The following is a 19,189-nucleotide window of genomic DNA, read 5'->3' as shown; positions in this document are numbered from 1 at the left end:
ATTACTAATGACGAAGTTGTAAATCAAATGGCAATGTTTCCTAACTGTAAAGATAAAATATTATATAACTCTTATAGACTGCTTATTACAAAGTTAGTAAAGAACAAATCATTAAGAAATATAAAACCACAGGAATACAATTTCCAATAAAGCTAAGGGTTTGGTGAGTCAAATTCTGTTCAAATTGCTTCTCATGTATTAAATCACATGATCCTTTTAATTATCCAACGTCAGTTAATGGCAGAGCCAAGATTAAAATTCAGTTTAGTTCCAGAGCTTATACTTAATCACTATGTTTTATAACTTTTTCCATTAGGCAAATAAAACAATCATCATCACTGAAAAAAGATAAGGTGTAATTTTATTACTTTCAACACTGCATCACAATGAATAAAACAAACTAAAGTAACACACAGCTTTACAAAAATAAATTTTTATTAAAAGCAGTAGAGTCTGAGCAGGAGACAGTACAAAGAGTGTAAACAATGTAAACATCACTACATTCAGCTCAGCCTGATTGAATGCTGAAAGACAACTCTAAATGCTCTATGTGCCCTTACTAGCAGGATACATTAGTTCTATTGTACACAGAAAACACACGCTAATTTTGATTGGGAAAAGTACTTTATCGCAGTCGGTCCCAGCGCCAAATGCTGGCATCATCACAAACAGCTATAAGAATGCTGCTGTCCCTGCTGAAACTGGTTTGTCGAATAGCAGCCCCGCATTTGTGATGAGTCAGCGTTGTGCATCTAGGGAGAAAACATGACAACAGGTTAAATATCACACACACACAATGCTGTCAGTATCAAACTTAAAACCAGTGAATGTAACTTACTACCAAAGTACTCAGGAAAAACAATTATTATTAGAATAAAAAGAAATACTTTACAATATGCTGAGAATGTAAATGTTACAAATGATGTTAAGGATGGCATTGTAAGTATCAATTACTTACTCTATAGTGACAACACTCTGAAGGAAAAGTCAGAAATTATGAAGAGGAATTTCTAAATACTTACTTGGCTTTATGAGGATCTTCTACTTCTAAATCCCAAACATAAAGTTTGCCAACCTGATTGCCCAATGCAAGCATCTGTATAAACATATTTTAAAAACCCATCAAAAACAAAACAAAAACCTATCAAATTATTAATATAAGCTATAAAGATTTCAAGCAATCCTAAGATATCTTTCTTATTGCAGAAACATCTCAGCTCCACCCTGTGGCAATGCTCTTGGTTATTTCTTTGCATCTTATATTTCTGATTTGTAAATGAAGATAAGAGCAACTAATACTTCACAAAGGTGCCCTGAATAAATTAAACCATTTTGCAAATTTTTGAAGAGCTATACAATGTACACAATTAGCATATATTCTTCATTCTGCTCTAAAGAACTATAATAAAAGCCACAGAAAATTTCCAAAGCTTTCATATAGCAAGAAATAACCAAGTAATTTGTTACCATAAAATTATAATACCAAACTTCTGTAAAATTTTAGATAACTAATATTTTGTCTCTATCTTCCATGATGGTTTTCTATATAAGATGAAAATTCCAATCACCAAAACATTAAATCTTACTAACAGATGTTATGGAAAGTAAACACCTAACTGCCACCACTGACACCTGTCAATTTCATCTATAATAAGCACTGCAGATGGTGTGCAGAGCCACAAGGGGAGAATAAATAACATCAAAGGCCAAAGCAAACAATACAAAAAAATCAAGGTAGATTACACTTAAAGAGGAAAGAGAACACAGATGCACTCAGAGAAAACTAAAATTGCATGGTTTTAAGTCAAATACTTTCAAAATGTAAAATATGTTGCTACCTTTTGCCAGAAATCCATAGAAAACCTCATGTACCAAATGTCACACTGGCTGTAATCAAATCGCCCAAGAATAGTCACATTAGACTCACTGGGTTTAATTTTATCTATATCATCTTCCATTTTGCCAGGTTTCCAGCATACAATGGCATTTTCACAAGACTTAAAAAAAAGACACAAGATAAAAAAGAAATGTTAATTGTAGAACTGAATTTTAAACATTACAAACAAAGCTTTTCTCAACTATCATTTCAGAATTCACAGCTCTTTAAACCTGGTTATCCCTCAATTGAGTCCAATGATAAACATATTCATTTGTATTTGCAAGAATCAGTATCTACACTTACAGATTATCAACAGATTTTAACAATACAAAAGCATTACACTATCTAGAATATTCATTTTTGAAGTCACAACTTCTCTTCCAAACCAAGTTTCAGCCTTAACTACTTCAGCATACAGAGACTTAAGTATTTTATAGCAAAGATAAAGTTACAAACATATTAGAATACACGGTTCTTCAATATGACCCCTGCTTATTCCATCTTTCTCTATTTCACTTCTAATTTCCTGCAGTTCCAATCTCCTGTGGTTCCCTTTATACAGTTAACTATTAATCCTTCGTCTGCAGTATCTGTACTACATGGTAGGTACTCAATAGATGTTGTAGGAAAGCTAATGAATTCATAGAAGGGGCCTTACAGATCGGATTATACAAAAGGCAATAAAAGCAGTGATTCAATATCCCAACACTGGTAAGGGGATGGGAGTGAAATGGGCTGAGTTACACCTTCTCTGTCCTGCAACAGTGAAATCTTTACATACATTCTACTTTAGTAGCGAGTGGTGGAGAATACAATGAGAGAAGAAAATGCAACACAGAGGGCGCTATTTATATTACTGTGTAGGCTAGTGGTTTGCCAGTTAAGGAATCTTTGGCAATGTCTCTGGCTTCCAGGTAACAGAGGCCAGAGAATGCTGAAAACTGCATGTAGAGAACAGCTCCTCCCACAAAAAAGAACTGTCTGACCTCATTATCTCAGACCCAGGACTGAGAAATCCTGGTGGAGGTGAAGGGTGCTTACTGGAATTTTACAGGACACATTCCACACAACCACATATGGTAGCCCTGTGGGGTTCACTGGCATTTCAATGGTTTAACAGCGGGGTCATAGGGAGATTAGGAAGTGAAGAACATGTTTTTTTTTTTCTCTGCCCTTTTTAGATTATATAAAATCCCAGGGTTACAGATCCATTATACAAGTTCTTTATTGTAAAGTACCTTAGAGAGCACCCAGTCTGGTGACTCTTTTAAGTGCACAGTTGGATTGACAGCCTGTAGAGCTTTCTTTAAAACACATCTTGGTCCCAACCCCACTGAATCACAATTTCTGAGAGAGGAGGCCAAAGCAGCAGAACTGTAACATAGCTCTTCAAGTGCTTCTTACTGACTGTACTGGTAAAGGACCCTTAGTCAGTAGAGTCCCCTCACAGAGAGCTAAAGCATAGGGAGGTAAAAAGAGTCTACCCACACTAATGGATGGCTGTACTTGAAAATCATCCAGAGAGTTTCTAACAATTACAAATCCGCAGGTCCTTGTGCCAGATGTAGAATACATGGGGAAGAAGCTTAGGAATCTGTTTTTACAATGTCCTCCCAGTAGTTCTCATGTGGAGCCAGATTTGAGACCACCAATACTCAGTTCAGCCTCTTAGCTAAAATGCAGATTATCTTTTCCTATCATCTGATTAAGTTCTAAGAGCAGAAATTTTAGACCTACTGCCTTTTTACATCTGCTTCCAGCAACCAATGAAGTAGAGGTACTTTTCCCTATTCATCTCACTAAATACAACTTAAAAGTCTGAAGGGCATGGAGGAGGCAGACTGGTTAAGGACCCTGGGACATGAGGGACACTGAGTTCCTTGGTTTTGCCTCCTTTCTGTATCCCAGACTACATGCTAGAGAAGGTAGTGACTCAACAAAGCTAAAGACAAAACAAAGCCCCCCAAAGCCTACTCTCTCCAAAGGATCAGTAAAGTGGCAACCCAGCATAAGAGAAAATTTTCAGGTAAACAATACCACAGAAAAAATTGTGGACCCGCCCACATACCAACCAGCACAGTCCCAGTGGGGATCCCTTCTCACAGGTGGTAACTAAACACTTCAAGTACATAATACCCTGCTGACTCCTCCCTACTCCTCATGGTAATGACGTGACTCCTCCTCCTCTCTGGCTGGGGTTGTATTAGAGGCAAGGTAGCAAAGAGTCTAGAAAATCCCATGGACGGAGGAGCCTGGTAGGCTGCAGTCCATGGGGTCGCTAGAGTTGGACACGACTGAGCGACTTCACTTTCACTTTTCCCTTTCATGCACTGGAGAAGGAAATGGCAACCCACTCTAGTGTTCTTGCCTGGAGAATCCCAGGGACGGGGAAGCCTGTTGGGCTGCCATCTATGGGGTCACACAGAGTCGGACACGACTGAAGCGACTTAGCAGCAGCAGCAGCAGCAGAGTGTCAAGAGAAGTGGACAACAGAGGGTGAGATGGTTGGATGGCATCACTGACTCAATGGACATGAGTTTGAGTGAGCTCAGAGAATTGGTGATGGACAGGGAGGCCTGGCGTGTTGCAGTCCATGGGTTGCAAAGAGCAACTGAGCAACTGAAGTGACTGACTGAACTGAACAGAGCGCCAGGATGTTCACAACCACCTACCACAGTGTCAGCTGAGACCACCCAGGGAGCAGTCATGCGGGCTCCAAACCCCTCCCTGCTAGGGCGGTGTCAGCAGAGTCCCTGTGAAAAGCCTAAACTCTTGCCCCTTAGAAAAGAGGCATCACCACTAAGTCAACCAAGTGGGGAATGTCCCCTGCCACCTGCCAATCATGAAGCAGCATTCACTTTACAGCTGAAAATTTATCAAAGGAAGCCTGCTGTAAGAGAGCTAAATAAGAGCCCAAGTTTCCTAACAGTACCCAAATTATCCATATCTCCATCAAAATTCATTTTTCATACCAAGAAATGTAAAATCTCAACTTTAATGAGAAATGATAACAAGAGACACAAACAATGAGATGACACAGATGTTAGAACTATCTGACAAGGATTTTAAAGCAAAGAGTCGGACAGGACTGAGTGACTGAACTGATCTTAAAAATGCTTCACCCTAATACAAAATTAAAAGTTCAAAATCTGGAAAAAAAAAATGGTTCAATAAGAAATTACAAACACACTTAGAATACAGTCTCAGCAAAGAAAAGAAAAGGTAAGAACCATGTGGAAATTTCAGAACTAAAAATACTATAATCAAAGAACAACTGAAGGGCTCACCAGCAGAAGAGAGATGAGAGTCAGTAAATTTAAAGTTAGAACATAGAAATTACCCAATTTGAACAAGACTTGAACAAAGAAGTTACCAACTGAAAAAAGAAAAACAGACTTATTAAATGACAGAGTCTCAGGGACCAAACAAAAAATCTAAAGTATCATTAGAGGAGAGCGGGGAGAAAAGGGGGATAAAAAAGAATTTGAGTAATGGCTGAAAAATCCCCATATTTGGGATGAATTATGTCCCCTAAAGACCTACAGATCCAAGATTCAAGACAGTAAATGAATCCCTCAAAGACATAAATATCAAGCTGAGCACAGTCAAACTTCTGAAAACTAAAAATAAAGGAAAAAAAAAAAAATCCCCAAAGCAGTTAAGTCAGAAAGAATACCTAAGCTATAAGGAAAAACCAATTCCAATGGTGGCAGATGTCTCATTACAAATGACAGAGACCAGAAAGAGGGGGAACAACAGTGTTCAAATGTTTAAAGAAAGAACTGTGGGATTTACTGAATCCTCTATACACTTCAGGAGTAAACCGGAAATGAGGACATCCCTAAACTAAGAAAAACTAAAAGAATCTGTCAACATTCTAAATCAATAGCTACAGAATGTTTTACGAACAGAAAGGAAATGATAAAAGAAGGAATCTTGGAATATTAGAAAGGAGGAATGAACAACAGAAAAAGCAAAACGAGTAGACACAAAATTCTCCTTTTCTTCCAAGTTTTTAAATTCTGCTTGATGGTTCAAGCAAAAATTGTAATATTATTTAACAAAGTTCTCAATTGTAAAGGAAATATTTAAAACAATTATAAGTGCAGGACAAAGTGGGAGATAAGCTTCCTATACTGCATTTGAAGTGGTAAAATGCTGATATACTGATGATCACATACATATATTGCAACTCTCAGAGCAAACATAAAAACAAAACAAACTACACAAAGAAATACACTCAGAGGTAGTACAGATAAATCAAATTGGAATTTTAAAATATGTGCGTATAACCTACAGGAATTTAGGGGAGAAAACCCAGAGAAATGAAAAAAAAAAATTAAATGCCAGACAATGTAACAATTGGTAAGTTTAAGGCTCAAATATAAACAGTCTAAATTTACAAGCTAAAACAGTTTCTCAAAGTGAATTAAAAAACAGTATGACCCAACTGTATGTTGTAAGAAACTCACTTCAAATGTAAGAATATACGTAGATTAAAGGTAAAGGGTTTGAAATAGATATACCATGTAAGCATTAATTAAAGGAAAGAAAGAACGGCTATACTACAAGATAAAAGGAGACATCAAAGCAAAAAAATCTACCAGAGAAAGAGATGGACCTTCCACAATGATAAAAGGGTCAAGCTACCAAGAAAAAGCAATACTAAATGTGTATATGCTAACCAACAGACCTGCAATATGTCACAGAACTGAAGGAGAAAGGGAAAAATTCATGATTATAGTTAAAGACTTCAGCACTTAAGAGCAGACAGACATCAACAAAGAAACAGAAGAATTCAACCACACTCAACCAATAGGATCTTGGAGAAGGAAATGGCAACCCACTCCATTGTTCTTGCCTAGAGAATCCCAGGGACGGGGAAGCCTGTTGGGCTGCCGTCTATGGGGTCTGCACAGAGTCGGACGGACTGAAGCGACTTAGCAGCAGCAGCAACCAATAGGATCTAGCTGACATTTACACAACACTCCACCCAACAATAGAACACGTTCTTTTCAAGCTCCCATGGAACATACCCAAAACAGGGTCATAAAACAAATCTGAAAAATTTTAAAGAATCAAAATCATAAAGAATATACCGACTGACCAAAATGGAATCAAACTAGAATCAGTAAGAGAAAGATAATGAAAATTTTCCAACACCTAAAAACTAAATGGGCTTCCCTAGTAGCTTAGTCAGTAAAGAATCTGCCTGCACTGCAGGAGACCCAGGTTTGATCCCTGGGTTGGGAAGATCCCCTGAAGAAGAGAATGGCAACCCACTCCAGTACTCTTGCCTGGAAAATCCTATGGACAGAGGACCCTGGCAGGCTACATACAGTCCATGGGGTCGCAAAGAGTCGGACATGACTTAGTGACTAAACCACTACCAAAAACTAAATAGCACACTGCATATGCTGACTGGGAAATTTATAGCACCAAAAGCTTACATTAGAAAAGTCTTGACTAAATAATCTAAGCTCCCAAAACTAGCAAACAGAAAAACAAAACACACTCATAGGAAACTAAAAAAAGGGAGACAGGAGGTAACAAAATAATTTTGACAAACTCCTAAAAAGATTGACGGAAGAGAAGAAGACATAAATTACTGATTTCAGGAATGAAACGGGCTATCACTAAAGACCTTGCAGATATCAAAAGGATAATAAGGGAATACTCAAACAGCTCTCTACACATAAATTTTTCTATTAGATGGGATGGATCAATTCCTGAAATAGCACAAACTACCACAACTCACCCAATATGAAACTTCATTCGAACAACCTTTTCACTTCTAAGGAAATCAAGTTTTTAATTTTTAAATTCCTCCTCAAAAATTTTTAGGCCCTAATGCCAGTATTATTGATATCAAAACCAGACAAAGACAACTAACAAAACTTCAGACCAATATTATATATCATTAATACACATAAAATTCTTAACAAAATATTAGCAAACAGAATTCAGCAACATATAAAAAGAATTATACAGCATGACCAAGTAAACTTATTTCATTGCATTAATAGGCTAAAATAGAAAAAACAATGATCATATCAATTGACGCTGAAAAAGCATCTGACAAACTTCAACACCTATTCATGATAAAACTCTGAAAAAATTAGGAAAAAGAACAACTCTCAAATGGATATAGAACATCTACAAAAATCATACAGCTAGGACTTCCATGGTGGTCTAGAGTGTCTGGCAATACAGGGGACAGTGGTTTGATCATTGGCGGGGGGAACTAAAATCCCACATGCTGCAGGGCAACTATGCCCGCGCACCACAACCAAGAACCTATGTGGTACAAGGAAAGATCCTGAACGAGGTGACGAAGGTCCCGAGTGCCGCTACTAAGACCTGACACAGCCCAAAAATAAGTACTAAAAAAGAATCATACAGCTGATATGTGTAATTGCAAAAGACTGAATTCTTTACCCCTTTAACATCAGAAACAAGCCTAGGAAGTCTGCTCTTAACACATTACTGACCAGAGACATATTAATATATCTTTTGTTACCTGAATGCTATTGACTGGAGATGTTATCAATGTTTTTAGAGTGATACAATCAATATCACCATGTGAAGCTGTTAGAGCTTAAACTGCACCAAGGGTTCATCATACAACTTATGACTGTCATTATCACTTACATTTTGTTCCAACTCTGTGTATATTATAAACATAAAATTTTCAGAAGTGACATGTCATGAAATTTTGAGGAAGAATTTTTCAGTGAATTTTATGCGGATATGTTCTATGTCTAAGTGACATATATACTAGTGTCTCAGAAGATGATAGTTCTTCCAGAATATAGTTCTAATTCAGATGATGTGAATATCAGACCAACAAAAAATCTTAGTGATAGATTCTGATACAAAGTGAAAATGCAACAGTGCTGGAGACTGCTCCTGTACTTCTACAGAAGAGTGGATAGAAGACAACATTTCACAAAAATTGGAGGAATTATAGGTATGTAAGGTGTAACTGACCACAGGTACCTGTACAGTGTTAGTGAAATAACAGAACTAATTTTTGGCCAGTCAAAATAAATATCACCGGCCACAGGAGTTAGTTTCTGCAAAAATTCCCCAGTCATTAATGAGTTAACACTGCTATTCAATGTAGTGCCAGAATCATGTCAGTTAAATGAGACAAGAAGTGGAAAGTTCTTTAAAAATTCAGTTCAGAAAGGAATATACAAAAACTGTCCTTATTTAGAGATGAAATGATTTATGTAGAAAATCCCAAGTAATTAGCCAAAAAAAAAAAAACCCCTCAAACCACCCTTCTTGAACTATAAGTAGTTAAAATAGATAGGACTCAAGATTAATACACAAAAATAAATTTATTTCTATATATTAGCGATGAACACAAAGAGATGGAAATCAGAAATACCATTTATTATAGTCACTCAAAAAAGAGAAATACTTAAGGTATACATCTAACAAAGTAGGTACAGGACTTGCATGCTCAAAACTACAAAATGCTGGGGGATTCCCTGGTGGCTCAGTGGTGAAGAATCCATCTGCCAATGCAGGAGACATGGGTTTGATCCCTGATCGAGGAAGATCCCACATGCCACAGAGCTTAGCCCATGCACTGCATTATTGAGCCTGTCCTCTGCAACAAGAGAAGCCACTGCAACGAGAAGTCCACGCACCACAACTCGAGAGCAGCCCTCACTCGCCACAACCAGAGAAAAGCCTGTGCAGCAAAAAACCCCACCACACCCAAAAAACAAAATAAAAAAATTATACTTAAAAACACCTACAAAATGCTGATAATAAAAAATCCAAGAAGGTCTAAATAAATGAACAGACATATCAGTCAAGGACAAGAAAACTAAGCAGAGTAGATATTAATTCACCACCAAATTGATACACAGGTTTAACACAACTCCAATTAAAATGTTCCTTACCGTCAAAGAAATTCCAGCAAGATTTTCAGTAAATGTAGACAAGATGATTCTAGACCTTATATAGAAAGGCAAAAGAACTAGACAAAAATAATTTTGAAAAAGAATAAAGTGGATGAAATCACTCTACCAATTCCAAGACTTATTACAGAGCTAGAATAATCAAGCCTGTGTATGTAGTGCTGGTAGAGGGAACAGAATAGAATAACCAGAAACAGCCAGATACAAGCATGGCCAAACAATTTTGAAAAAAGTGCAAAAGCAATCCAAAGGAGGAAAGACAGGCTTTCAACAAATGGTACTGGAACAACTGGATAAACTATAGGCAAAAATGAACTTTCTACCTAAATGTCATACAAAAACTAACTTAAAATGGACCATAAATTTAATATAAAACATTATAAAAACTTTTGAAGGAAACACAGGGGAAAATCTTTAGGATCCAGGGCTTAGTGAAGAGCATTTCAAAATAATAGCAAAAGCATTATCCATAAAAAAATAATTAAAAAAAAATAAACTTTATCAAAACTGCAAATATTTGCTCAGCAGAAGACCCTGTTAAGAGAATGAAAAGACAAGCTACAGACTGGAAGAGAAAATTTGCAAACTACTTATCTGACATAGGATTTAGAATATATGAAGAACTTTCAAAACTCAACAGTAAAAAAAACAAAACAAATCCAATTAGAAAATGAGCAGAAGATATGAAGAGACATCATTGAAAGGATATATGGATGGCAAATAAGCACATAAAAAAGATGTTCAACACCACTAACCATCAGGGAAACGTAAATTAAGACCATGATGATGTATCACTACACACCTATCAGAACAGCTAGAATAAAAAATAGTGACAATACCAAATGCTGGCGAAGATTCGAAGACACTGCATCTTTCATACATTGCTGGTGGGAATGTAAAATGGCACGGCCACTCTGGAAAATAGTTTGGCAGGTTCTTAAAAAACTAAACAAACGTAACCATGACCCAGCAATTGCCCTTCTAGGCATTTATCCCAGAGAAGTGAAAACTTACGTAAGTCCACACAAAAACCTACACACGACTGTTCAATAGCAGCTTTATTTGTAACAGGCCAAAAACTGGAAAGGACCAAAATGTCCTACAATAGATGAATAAGGTTAAATAAACTGTGGTACATCCATACCATGGGGTACTATTTAGCAACTAAAAGGGAGACCTATGATATACACAACTTGGATGGCATTATACTGAGTGAAAAATAATCTTAAAAGGTCCCATACAGAAACATTCTTAAAATGACAAAAATCACATGTGATAAAATAACATACAACTACACATACACATACACTTATAATGTCAATTTCCTGGATTTGATACTATACTGTATATATAAGGTGTAACCAATGGGAGAAACTGGGTGAAGGACAGTGTGAAACCTCTCTAAACTGTTTCTGAAACTTCCTGTGGATTTAATTTCAAAATCAAAGGTTAAAAAATAGAAAAGTAAAATTTTTTCTTTACCCTCATTGGTAAGGAAAAAATAAATAATCAGGCTCTACCCAAGAAAAAGTGAAATGCCCTGAAACCTATACCAAGAAGAAACTGGATAGCAATTTGTTCAAATCTGACAATCCTAAATGTTCAGATGACATCACCACCAACTTTCCTAAATTATCAGTAGAAAAAATATATATCAACATACTAGAGCAGGGGCTGGCAAACTAGAGCCCATGAGCCAACTCCATCTGTTTGTTTTTGTACATGTAAGTTCACTAAAATGGACACAAACATTCAAAACAAAAACCAAAAAAAAACCCCTACTACTGGCTTTAGATATTGGTAATTTTACAGTAACAGTGGATATCAGAGAATATCATCTTGCAAGTTAACATTTTTTTTTTCTTACTGGAGCACAAATTATAGTTCATCAGGATGTTTTATGCCTAAAATAAGTTTCTGAATTTTCAAAGTATCATGAGACTTAAAAAAAAAAAGCCATTTCCCATCTGTTACACAATTTATCAACTGCATAAAAAACTGTGCTCCCTGCAGAGTTCCAACTCACACAACAATGGAAATACACCTTAACAGCAGTTACCATACCTTGGAAAGTATCAAATCACCTAACCATCGTACACAATCGACATAATTTCTATGTATGTCTCTGGTAGAAAAGTCAGGAAAATGAATTTTCTGAGAAATAAATGGCCTGAAATAGAAACATCAAAAGTTAAGAGAAAAATGTGTAGCAGAAGCTAATTTTCCTTTTAGGATTTATAAAACTCTGAAAAGAAAAACAGATGAGTATTAGTTTGTCTATGTTCCTATAAAACTAAATACCTTCTGATCTGTTTACTGGCAACTAAAATCTCATTCCGTTTTTGTTTCTACATTTTACTCCATTATTAGCTCGCAACTGAATTTTGTATTCATCCTATGAAATTTCATTTATAATAACTGCAACTTTCTGCCTTACTATAGACCAAAATCAATTATTTCAATTCTGGTTATCTTAACCAATAACAAAAGACATCTGCTTAGAGTTGAAAATTTCTCATAGAAGATGCTAAGCTACCAACTCAATCCTTTCATATTAACAACGGTCTATGAAAGTTAACACACCTACCTTATTTCAAAAGATAGTCATCTTTCAGAAACAATGACACATTTCAAAGTCTGGTAAAGATAAAGTTAGGTGCGAATCCTGCCTAGAACAACAATTTCTGAAGATGACATCTGACAGGAATTTGACATTTATTAGTTAGAACTTTTCCTGTACTTAGAAAAGTAAAATATGGCACAATTTTTCCTTAAAGATGTTTGTGACAAAACTGTAAGCTAGAGAAGTTGCTATCAATTCTTCAGTTAATTAAATGTATACCTAACATTTCTAATCTAGTAAGTGATTCAGTTTTTAAAGTGAAGTAACTGAAGAAGTATCACATGCCATGAATTAGTTATATCTTGGGCACAAGTCTTCTCTTTGGCTTTTCCCTCATACATAAAAAGGACGTTGGGCTCAATCATTTCAAATACATTTTCCAATTCAAATTGTGGGATCTTTTTTTTTACCTTTTTTGGGTGGCTCACAGGATCTCAGTTCCCCAGCCAGGGACTGAACTAGGGCCACAGCAGTGAAAGCCTGGAATCCTAACCCCTCGGCCACCAGGAAACTCCCAGATCTTTTCTTTATTAAAACATTAAAATGTTATTAATGACTTGATATAAATTCTTAACTACTATTAATTGCTTTTTAGCTTTATTAATTGCTTTTTAGCCAAATATGTATTATAATCTATGGTTAACCTCTCTCAAGAAGACCAGCATAATTCACTGTTACTTTCTGTAAGCTGTAAAATACAACAACTTCTATTTATTCCAAAGCTCTAGAAAATATAAAAACATAAATTTAATATTGTACTAACCCCTGATGTTTTAAAACAGAATTTAAAAGCTGTGCCAATTCTTAAGAGGCCTGAGATTTGATGTCACTGTATTAAAATATTTACTTATGGTTACAAATTCAACTAACAATCTACTCATAATGTGGGTCGATAACCAGGGAATTAACTGCTAAAATGAAGAGAGCAAACAAAGTTAACATTTACAAACATAGGATAGTCATAGTGAAAGCGTTAATAGCTTGATAAGATTCTGAAAAAGACAGTAAATTAATTAAGAACTGAGGTTTTTCAAAAATAAGAAAACTGAAAAGTTTCCACATGTAGTCCCTTAGAACAAAGCTCCTGCTTTTGAATTTTCTGTTTAGTGAAGTGAGTATCATTTAAAGGAAAGCATTTATCATGAATTAAAGCTAAGAAACCCACTGAAAAAATTATGACTGTCTTTAATTAGAATTTACAGTGTTGACAAGCAGTGCTAATAACATTAGCACATGCATACCTAAATAAAATATGTGAAATGGGCTACTAAGTTAAGAGAAAAATATAACTGAAAGGGATTTTGAAAAATGAGCCACAAACATAATTAGATAAAAATAAAGGCTTTCATTTAAATTTAATAAGTTTTATGGCATATAAATTATACCTTAACATTATTAAAAGAGGGGGTTCTCAACTCCATACTGGAGACTTATATAACAATTTTTGAAAAGTAAAACACTATTCAAAGGCATGAGATAGCACATTGTTTTAAATACTACAGTTGTTACCTGTTAGTTTTATTTGGGTTATAATCATAAGATTCCTTAATCGCATTCATCATTCTCTTTGAATTGATCCTCCAAAGTTTAAGAGAGTGATCCATACCACAAGACATTATTTTTTCACCCAAAAGATCATAATCCTGTATATAAAACAGAAAAGCTTAAATATGTAAATTATTTCCCCAAATTATGCTGATTTTCACCTCATGTCCAGTATTGTGAAAATTGTATTTCAAACCACAACACTAACATTTTGTGTTTCATATATACAGGCCATAAGTCACAAAGTTTTTACCACTTTCAAGATTTAGTTTTAACTGACTTGTTATCACCACAATATATGAGCTTATGCAATATGGCAGGTAAGAAGTAAACTCTTTTAATTTAGTTTTATCTATTCAATTATCTTTAGCCAAATATTTCCTTTGTTTGATTTTGAAGGTGAATCTAATGCTGAGGTAAAACAATTATTCTATGACAAAAAAACCTGAATGGTTGTTATTTTTCTTTGTCCAACCCAGATGAAGCAATGAAACTGGTATCTGCATGTGAAATTAGGAGTCCTTTAAACAACTGAAATTTATTTGTACATCTAAGCCAAAACACTTAGATAAGTCAGGTACCTTGGTTTTAGAGTTCACTTTTTAAATGAATAAAGAAAAATATGTCTTAAAAAGGAAGCAACATTTCCTCATTTGCTGTTTACTAATTTTTAATGAGCTCCTAACAGATCATCTATTGTAACCACCTTATTCCACCTCATCTCACAGATCAGACACTGAGGCTCAGAGATATTTACTTTAGCACATGGTACATGGGTCAATGACAATCTCACACATCAATCCTTCTAGCAGTGAACTCCTATTGGTACAAAAGAGATACAATCTATCCCCTACTTTCATGTTAAGAAATAACAGTAGAGAGTTCTATTTAAGGAGAGTACTTTCCTCATTAATCTAGATATTCTATGTTAATCCAACCTTTGAATCAATCATGAACACAGTTTTACAAAAGCCTGAGAGCTTCAGGTTTGGTGTTTATTGAATTCAGAAGTCTGGCAGCTGCTACTTTTCCTAATAACCTCACTGTCAATAGCAACAAGACACCTCTAGAGCCAGAAGCTCTCATTTAGTTTTTAAGAAAGGACAGTAGTCTTTGTTTTTTCACACATAAAGCCAGATGGAGTTCTGCAAGTTCTAGAAAATCCTTTAAGATAGGTATGATTCTCACGAAAGCATATAGGAATATTTAGTACCTCCAATTAAAATATCACATGCTTCAAAATATAATGCCCTTTTAAAATAGTTAAAAAAACAAAAACAAAAACTGAAGAGCTGTAAGACTACTAAATAAGTAAGCTACACACAGAACGTAAATAAACCTAAACACAGAATCTGAAACTTAACTAAAAACACTTAATATCACTAGAACAGATCAACAGATTGTAATACAAAGCATAAAGACAACACCATGCCATCAAAGGGAAGTTATCTAAAAGTCAGTGTGAACAATGCCTCCTAGAAATGAGTAAGTTGTATTTCAACTTCAAATAAAAGGTGAAAAAATTTCTTAATTGCCAAGTAGGTTAACCTTTTCCTTTAATAACTGAGAAAACAACAAAAGGTCACTTCATGATTTTAGATTACAAAAGGAAAAGAACAAGTTCACAGAATTCTTTCATGAGAATCCAGGCGCTGGTAAAACATGTGCAAGAGTACAGATAAAACACAAAGAGCCTACTTGCTTTATTTCTTCATCTTTAAGTTAAAACCTTGTCTGTCACAGTAAATGAAATACCTGCCTGCCAAGCTACGTGAAACAAACCACACGCTTTCTTATCGGGAGTGCTCACAGCTTTGTAGCCTGAAGGCCACTGCCCTGCAGCTTTCAACTTACAGCACTTAGAACTTCATCTCTGTGCCCTTCTACACCTCCAAATATTGCCACCAGAGTGTCCGTCTGGATATTCCATAATCGTAAAGCATGATCTAGTACAGATACAAAAAAATAACAAACTTTTATCATTCATTTACTGTGGACATTTAATATGTCTTTAAAGAAAAAACTACCAAAGTCTGGACTTAACTCATTCACAGTAATGACTAAGAAGGAATCCATATCATATAGGAACTTAAAATATTTATATTACTTGTAGATTTAACTAGGTATGAGTTCAAACTTTCAAGGGTACTAGTTTTTCCCTCCACCATACCCACATTTACAAATTGAAGAGAACAAAGTAGATTTATAAGATCTCTATAGTAAATCTAAAAATACGATTGAAACATACACAGAGTATTATGGACCTTTCAAAAATTCTGTAATCTGAGCAATCTCAGTTTCCACTGAACATCAGCAAAATAAAGCAATATTCATAAATACCAAGCAGAGTTTGAAACAATGTCTATATTGTGTAATATTAACATATTATATAATATATTGTTAGTAGTGGAAATAAACATTGCTACAAAAATGACTTCTTTTTGTAGCAATGATTTCAATCTGCATCCAAGTTTTTGTGCAGACATTTACATTTCTCTTGAAGATACATGTACCTAGGAGTGTAATTCTATGTTTAGTTTTTTAAGGAACTGCCAGATTATTTTTCAATGTGCTTACACATTTTACATTCCCACCAACAATGGATGAAGGGGTTCCATATTTTACTGTCTTTTTGACTGCAGTCATCCTAGAAGGTGTGAAGTGGTATCTCACTGTATTTTTGATTTGCATTTCCCTAATGACTAACTCTTGAGAGTCCCTTGGACTGCAAGGAGATCCAACCAGTCCATTCTAAAGGAGATCAACCCTGGGTGTTCTTTGGAAGGAATGATGCTAAAGCTGAAACTCCAGTACTTTGGCCACCTCATGCGAAGAGCTGACTCATTGGAAAAGACCCTGATGCTGGGAGGGATTGGGGGCAGGAGGAGAAGGGGACAACAGAGGATGAGATGGCTGGATGGCATCACCAACTCAATGGACGTGAGTTTGGGTGAACTCTGGGAGTTGGTGATGGACAGGGAAGCCTGGCGTGCTGTGATTCATGGAGTCGCAAAGAGTAGGACACAACTGAGCGACTGCACTGAACTGAATGATTAACAATGAGTGCTTTTCCATGTGCTTATTGGACATTCTTGCCTATTCTTTGGAAAGATGTCTACTTAAAAAGCCTTTGTTTGCTTTTAATTTGGTTGTCTTTTTATTACTGAACTGTATGACCTCTTGATTTAAGTCCCTTATTAGATACACACTTTGCATATTTTTTTTTCCCTGTAAGTTGTCTTTTCCTTTCTTGAGAGTTTTACTTGTAGAAAAATTCCTGTTCATTTTGAAAAGCTGTTTGAAAAAATGCTCTAACACAATGGGGGAAGAGCAAGATTAAGAAACTGTGATATTAAGAACAAGTAAGGCATTATGGTCTATGTTACTTGTAAAAGAATATCTAAGCCCAGTTACTGTTATTAACAGAAGAGAAAAAGTTATCAGCTCTCTTCTTAGGTGTCTATTTCCAAACAAGCCTTGATAGTTGAAATATCACACAAATTTTTTTCATTTAAGAGTTTTAATTTGAGGATATCTTTTAATATGGGGATTAGGTTATAGGTGTGATAGCTGTTAAGAAAAGAATACATTTGACTAGAATAATAATGTAGAAATATGAAAAGAGAAAGGGCAATAAAAAACAAAATGTAGAAATAAGAACAACTCAAATCACTTTAGAGAGCTCAGAAATGATTAAGAATGATTCAGAGGCCTTCTGAACCCAAAATAAACTTATAAGCCAACAGAGGCATACAGAGCAAGACAATGCTTTCTCTTTGTAAGGAAGGAAAACAAGGAAGAGCTTACACTGGATAACTTAGAAGAGCTTACGCTGGATAACAGCATTTTAAGGAATCCTGTAGGGAATCTTTTATAAAATAGAAGCTTTAGAGAGAGAGAGGGAGGCAAAAAAAAGCATTATGGATTTTCAGATACACTATTTCTTATTACATGGTTGGAAAGCATCAGATGATTTGCTAGACTACCTTCAAACTATTAAAAATGTTTCATCTTCAGTGATCTGCCATTAAAATTAATAGTTTACTATGATAATTCAATTGAGGATAAAGTTCTAGAACTATCATAATGCAATACGGTAAATAAGGGTAACACACACCTAATCCTCAGTGTCAATTATTTTATCTACATCTTACAGGAACAGTGTATTTCATGGTCCCATTCTCCAGTTCTTGGTTTGGGGATGCTAATGTAGCCCAAGATTTTTCTAAAACTTCTTTTTAAATTTGGAATTTTCCCTTAGATTAGTTTGTCCCGAAGTCAAACAAAACAAAACAAACAAAACCCAACTCACTGCCAAATAAATACAACTATACAAGGAAATATTTATTTCTCTTACCTTTACTTACTGACAGGAGAAGATTTGGATCTCTTGGGTGGAATTTCAGCTCATTGATAGCATTTCCATGGCCAACATAGTGCTATAATAAATTCAAGATACTTCAACTTTCATATAAAAGTCAATAAATTCATTTTCATTAATCTTAAATGAATGGAAAAATAATTTCACTTGAAGTAGTGGTTCTCAACCTTGGCTGCATATTAAAATTACCTAGCTTGAAGGAAAAGTAAAAGATGTTCAAGTCCCATTTGCAGATATTCTGAGGCACAGCAAGGATTTAAAAGATTCTCAGGTGATTCTAATGTGCCCCCAGGGTTAAAGTGATTTGTAAAATTTCTTCCAAGGCTTCACTTTTTAATTCTTTACAAAGTATCCTTGACTCCATACTCCTATTTAGGGGTTCTTGAAAAATGAGCTCACTCTTTCGTTATTGTTCATTTAGAGCTTCTCAGGATAAAGCAAAAGAACAGAAATGATTTTAACAGAAAACAGTGCAAATGATAAAAATTTCCATTCCTTAATTTGCATTACCCAAATGTGACAAAGGTCTCAAAAGACTTGTCTAAAGGAAGCAACAGGCAAAGTACAAACCAAATTAAAAACTGCACAGAAATTGACTCCGTTTTAAATTCAACATGGCAAGTTTTCACAGGTGTGCATACAAAAAAAGCAGATCTACAATTTAACATGAAAACCCACCTTTATGCACTGCATTGTTATGGGATTAATTATCCTAATTATGCCTCTAGATCCAGCAACAGCCAGCAGGGGATGGCTTGTATTGCTATCATATGTCCACGCACAAGTGTAAAAGTTTTCATCAGCCTAAGAAATTCCAGTTAAGA

At 35.3% G+C, this 19,189-nt stretch overlaps 1 protein-coding gene across 2 annotated transcripts in view; it reads right to left on the bottom strand.

Moving 5' to 3' along the window:
* Positions 1–417: 417 nt before the first annotated feature.
* EED (embryonic ectoderm development) overlaps positions 418–19,189 on the bottom strand; it is a 31,174-nt gene continuing 12,402 nt past the window's right edge. Inside the window, exons 5-13 of one of the 2 annotated variants that reach the window (XM_027531397.1) lie at positions 19,044–19,169; positions 18,342–18,423; positions 15,839–15,930; positions 13,949–14,082; positions 11,881–11,986; positions 10,656–10,730; positions 1,839–1,997; positions 1,023–1,096; positions 418–752 (exon numbers count right to left, since the gene is read on the bottom strand). In XM_027531397.1, the coding sequence (XP_027387198.1) occupies positions 626–752; positions 1,023–1,096; positions 1,839–1,997; positions 10,656–10,730; positions 11,881–11,986; positions 13,949–14,082; positions 15,839–15,930; positions 18,342–18,423; positions 19,044–19,169 (975 nt within the window). In that variant the 3' untranslated portion in view covers positions 418–625. The remainder of the gene's footprint in view (positions 753–1,022; positions 1,097–1,838; positions 1,998–10,655; positions 10,731–11,880; positions 11,987–13,948; positions 14,083–15,838; positions 15,931–18,341; positions 18,424–19,043; positions 19,170–19,189) is intronic. The other variant, XM_027531398.1, reaches the window with a different exon arrangement.

Source organism: Bos indicus x Bos taurus, chromosome 29 (genome assembly GCF_003369695.1).
Source record: "Bos indicus x Bos taurus breed Angus x Brahman F1 hybrid chromosome 29, Bos_hybrid_MaternalHap_v2.0, whole genome shotgun sequence".
NCBI lineage: Eukaryota > Metazoa > Chordata > Mammalia > Artiodactyla > Bovidae > Bos > Bos indicus x Bos taurus.
This window is presented reverse-complemented; position numbering and strand designations above follow the sequence as displayed.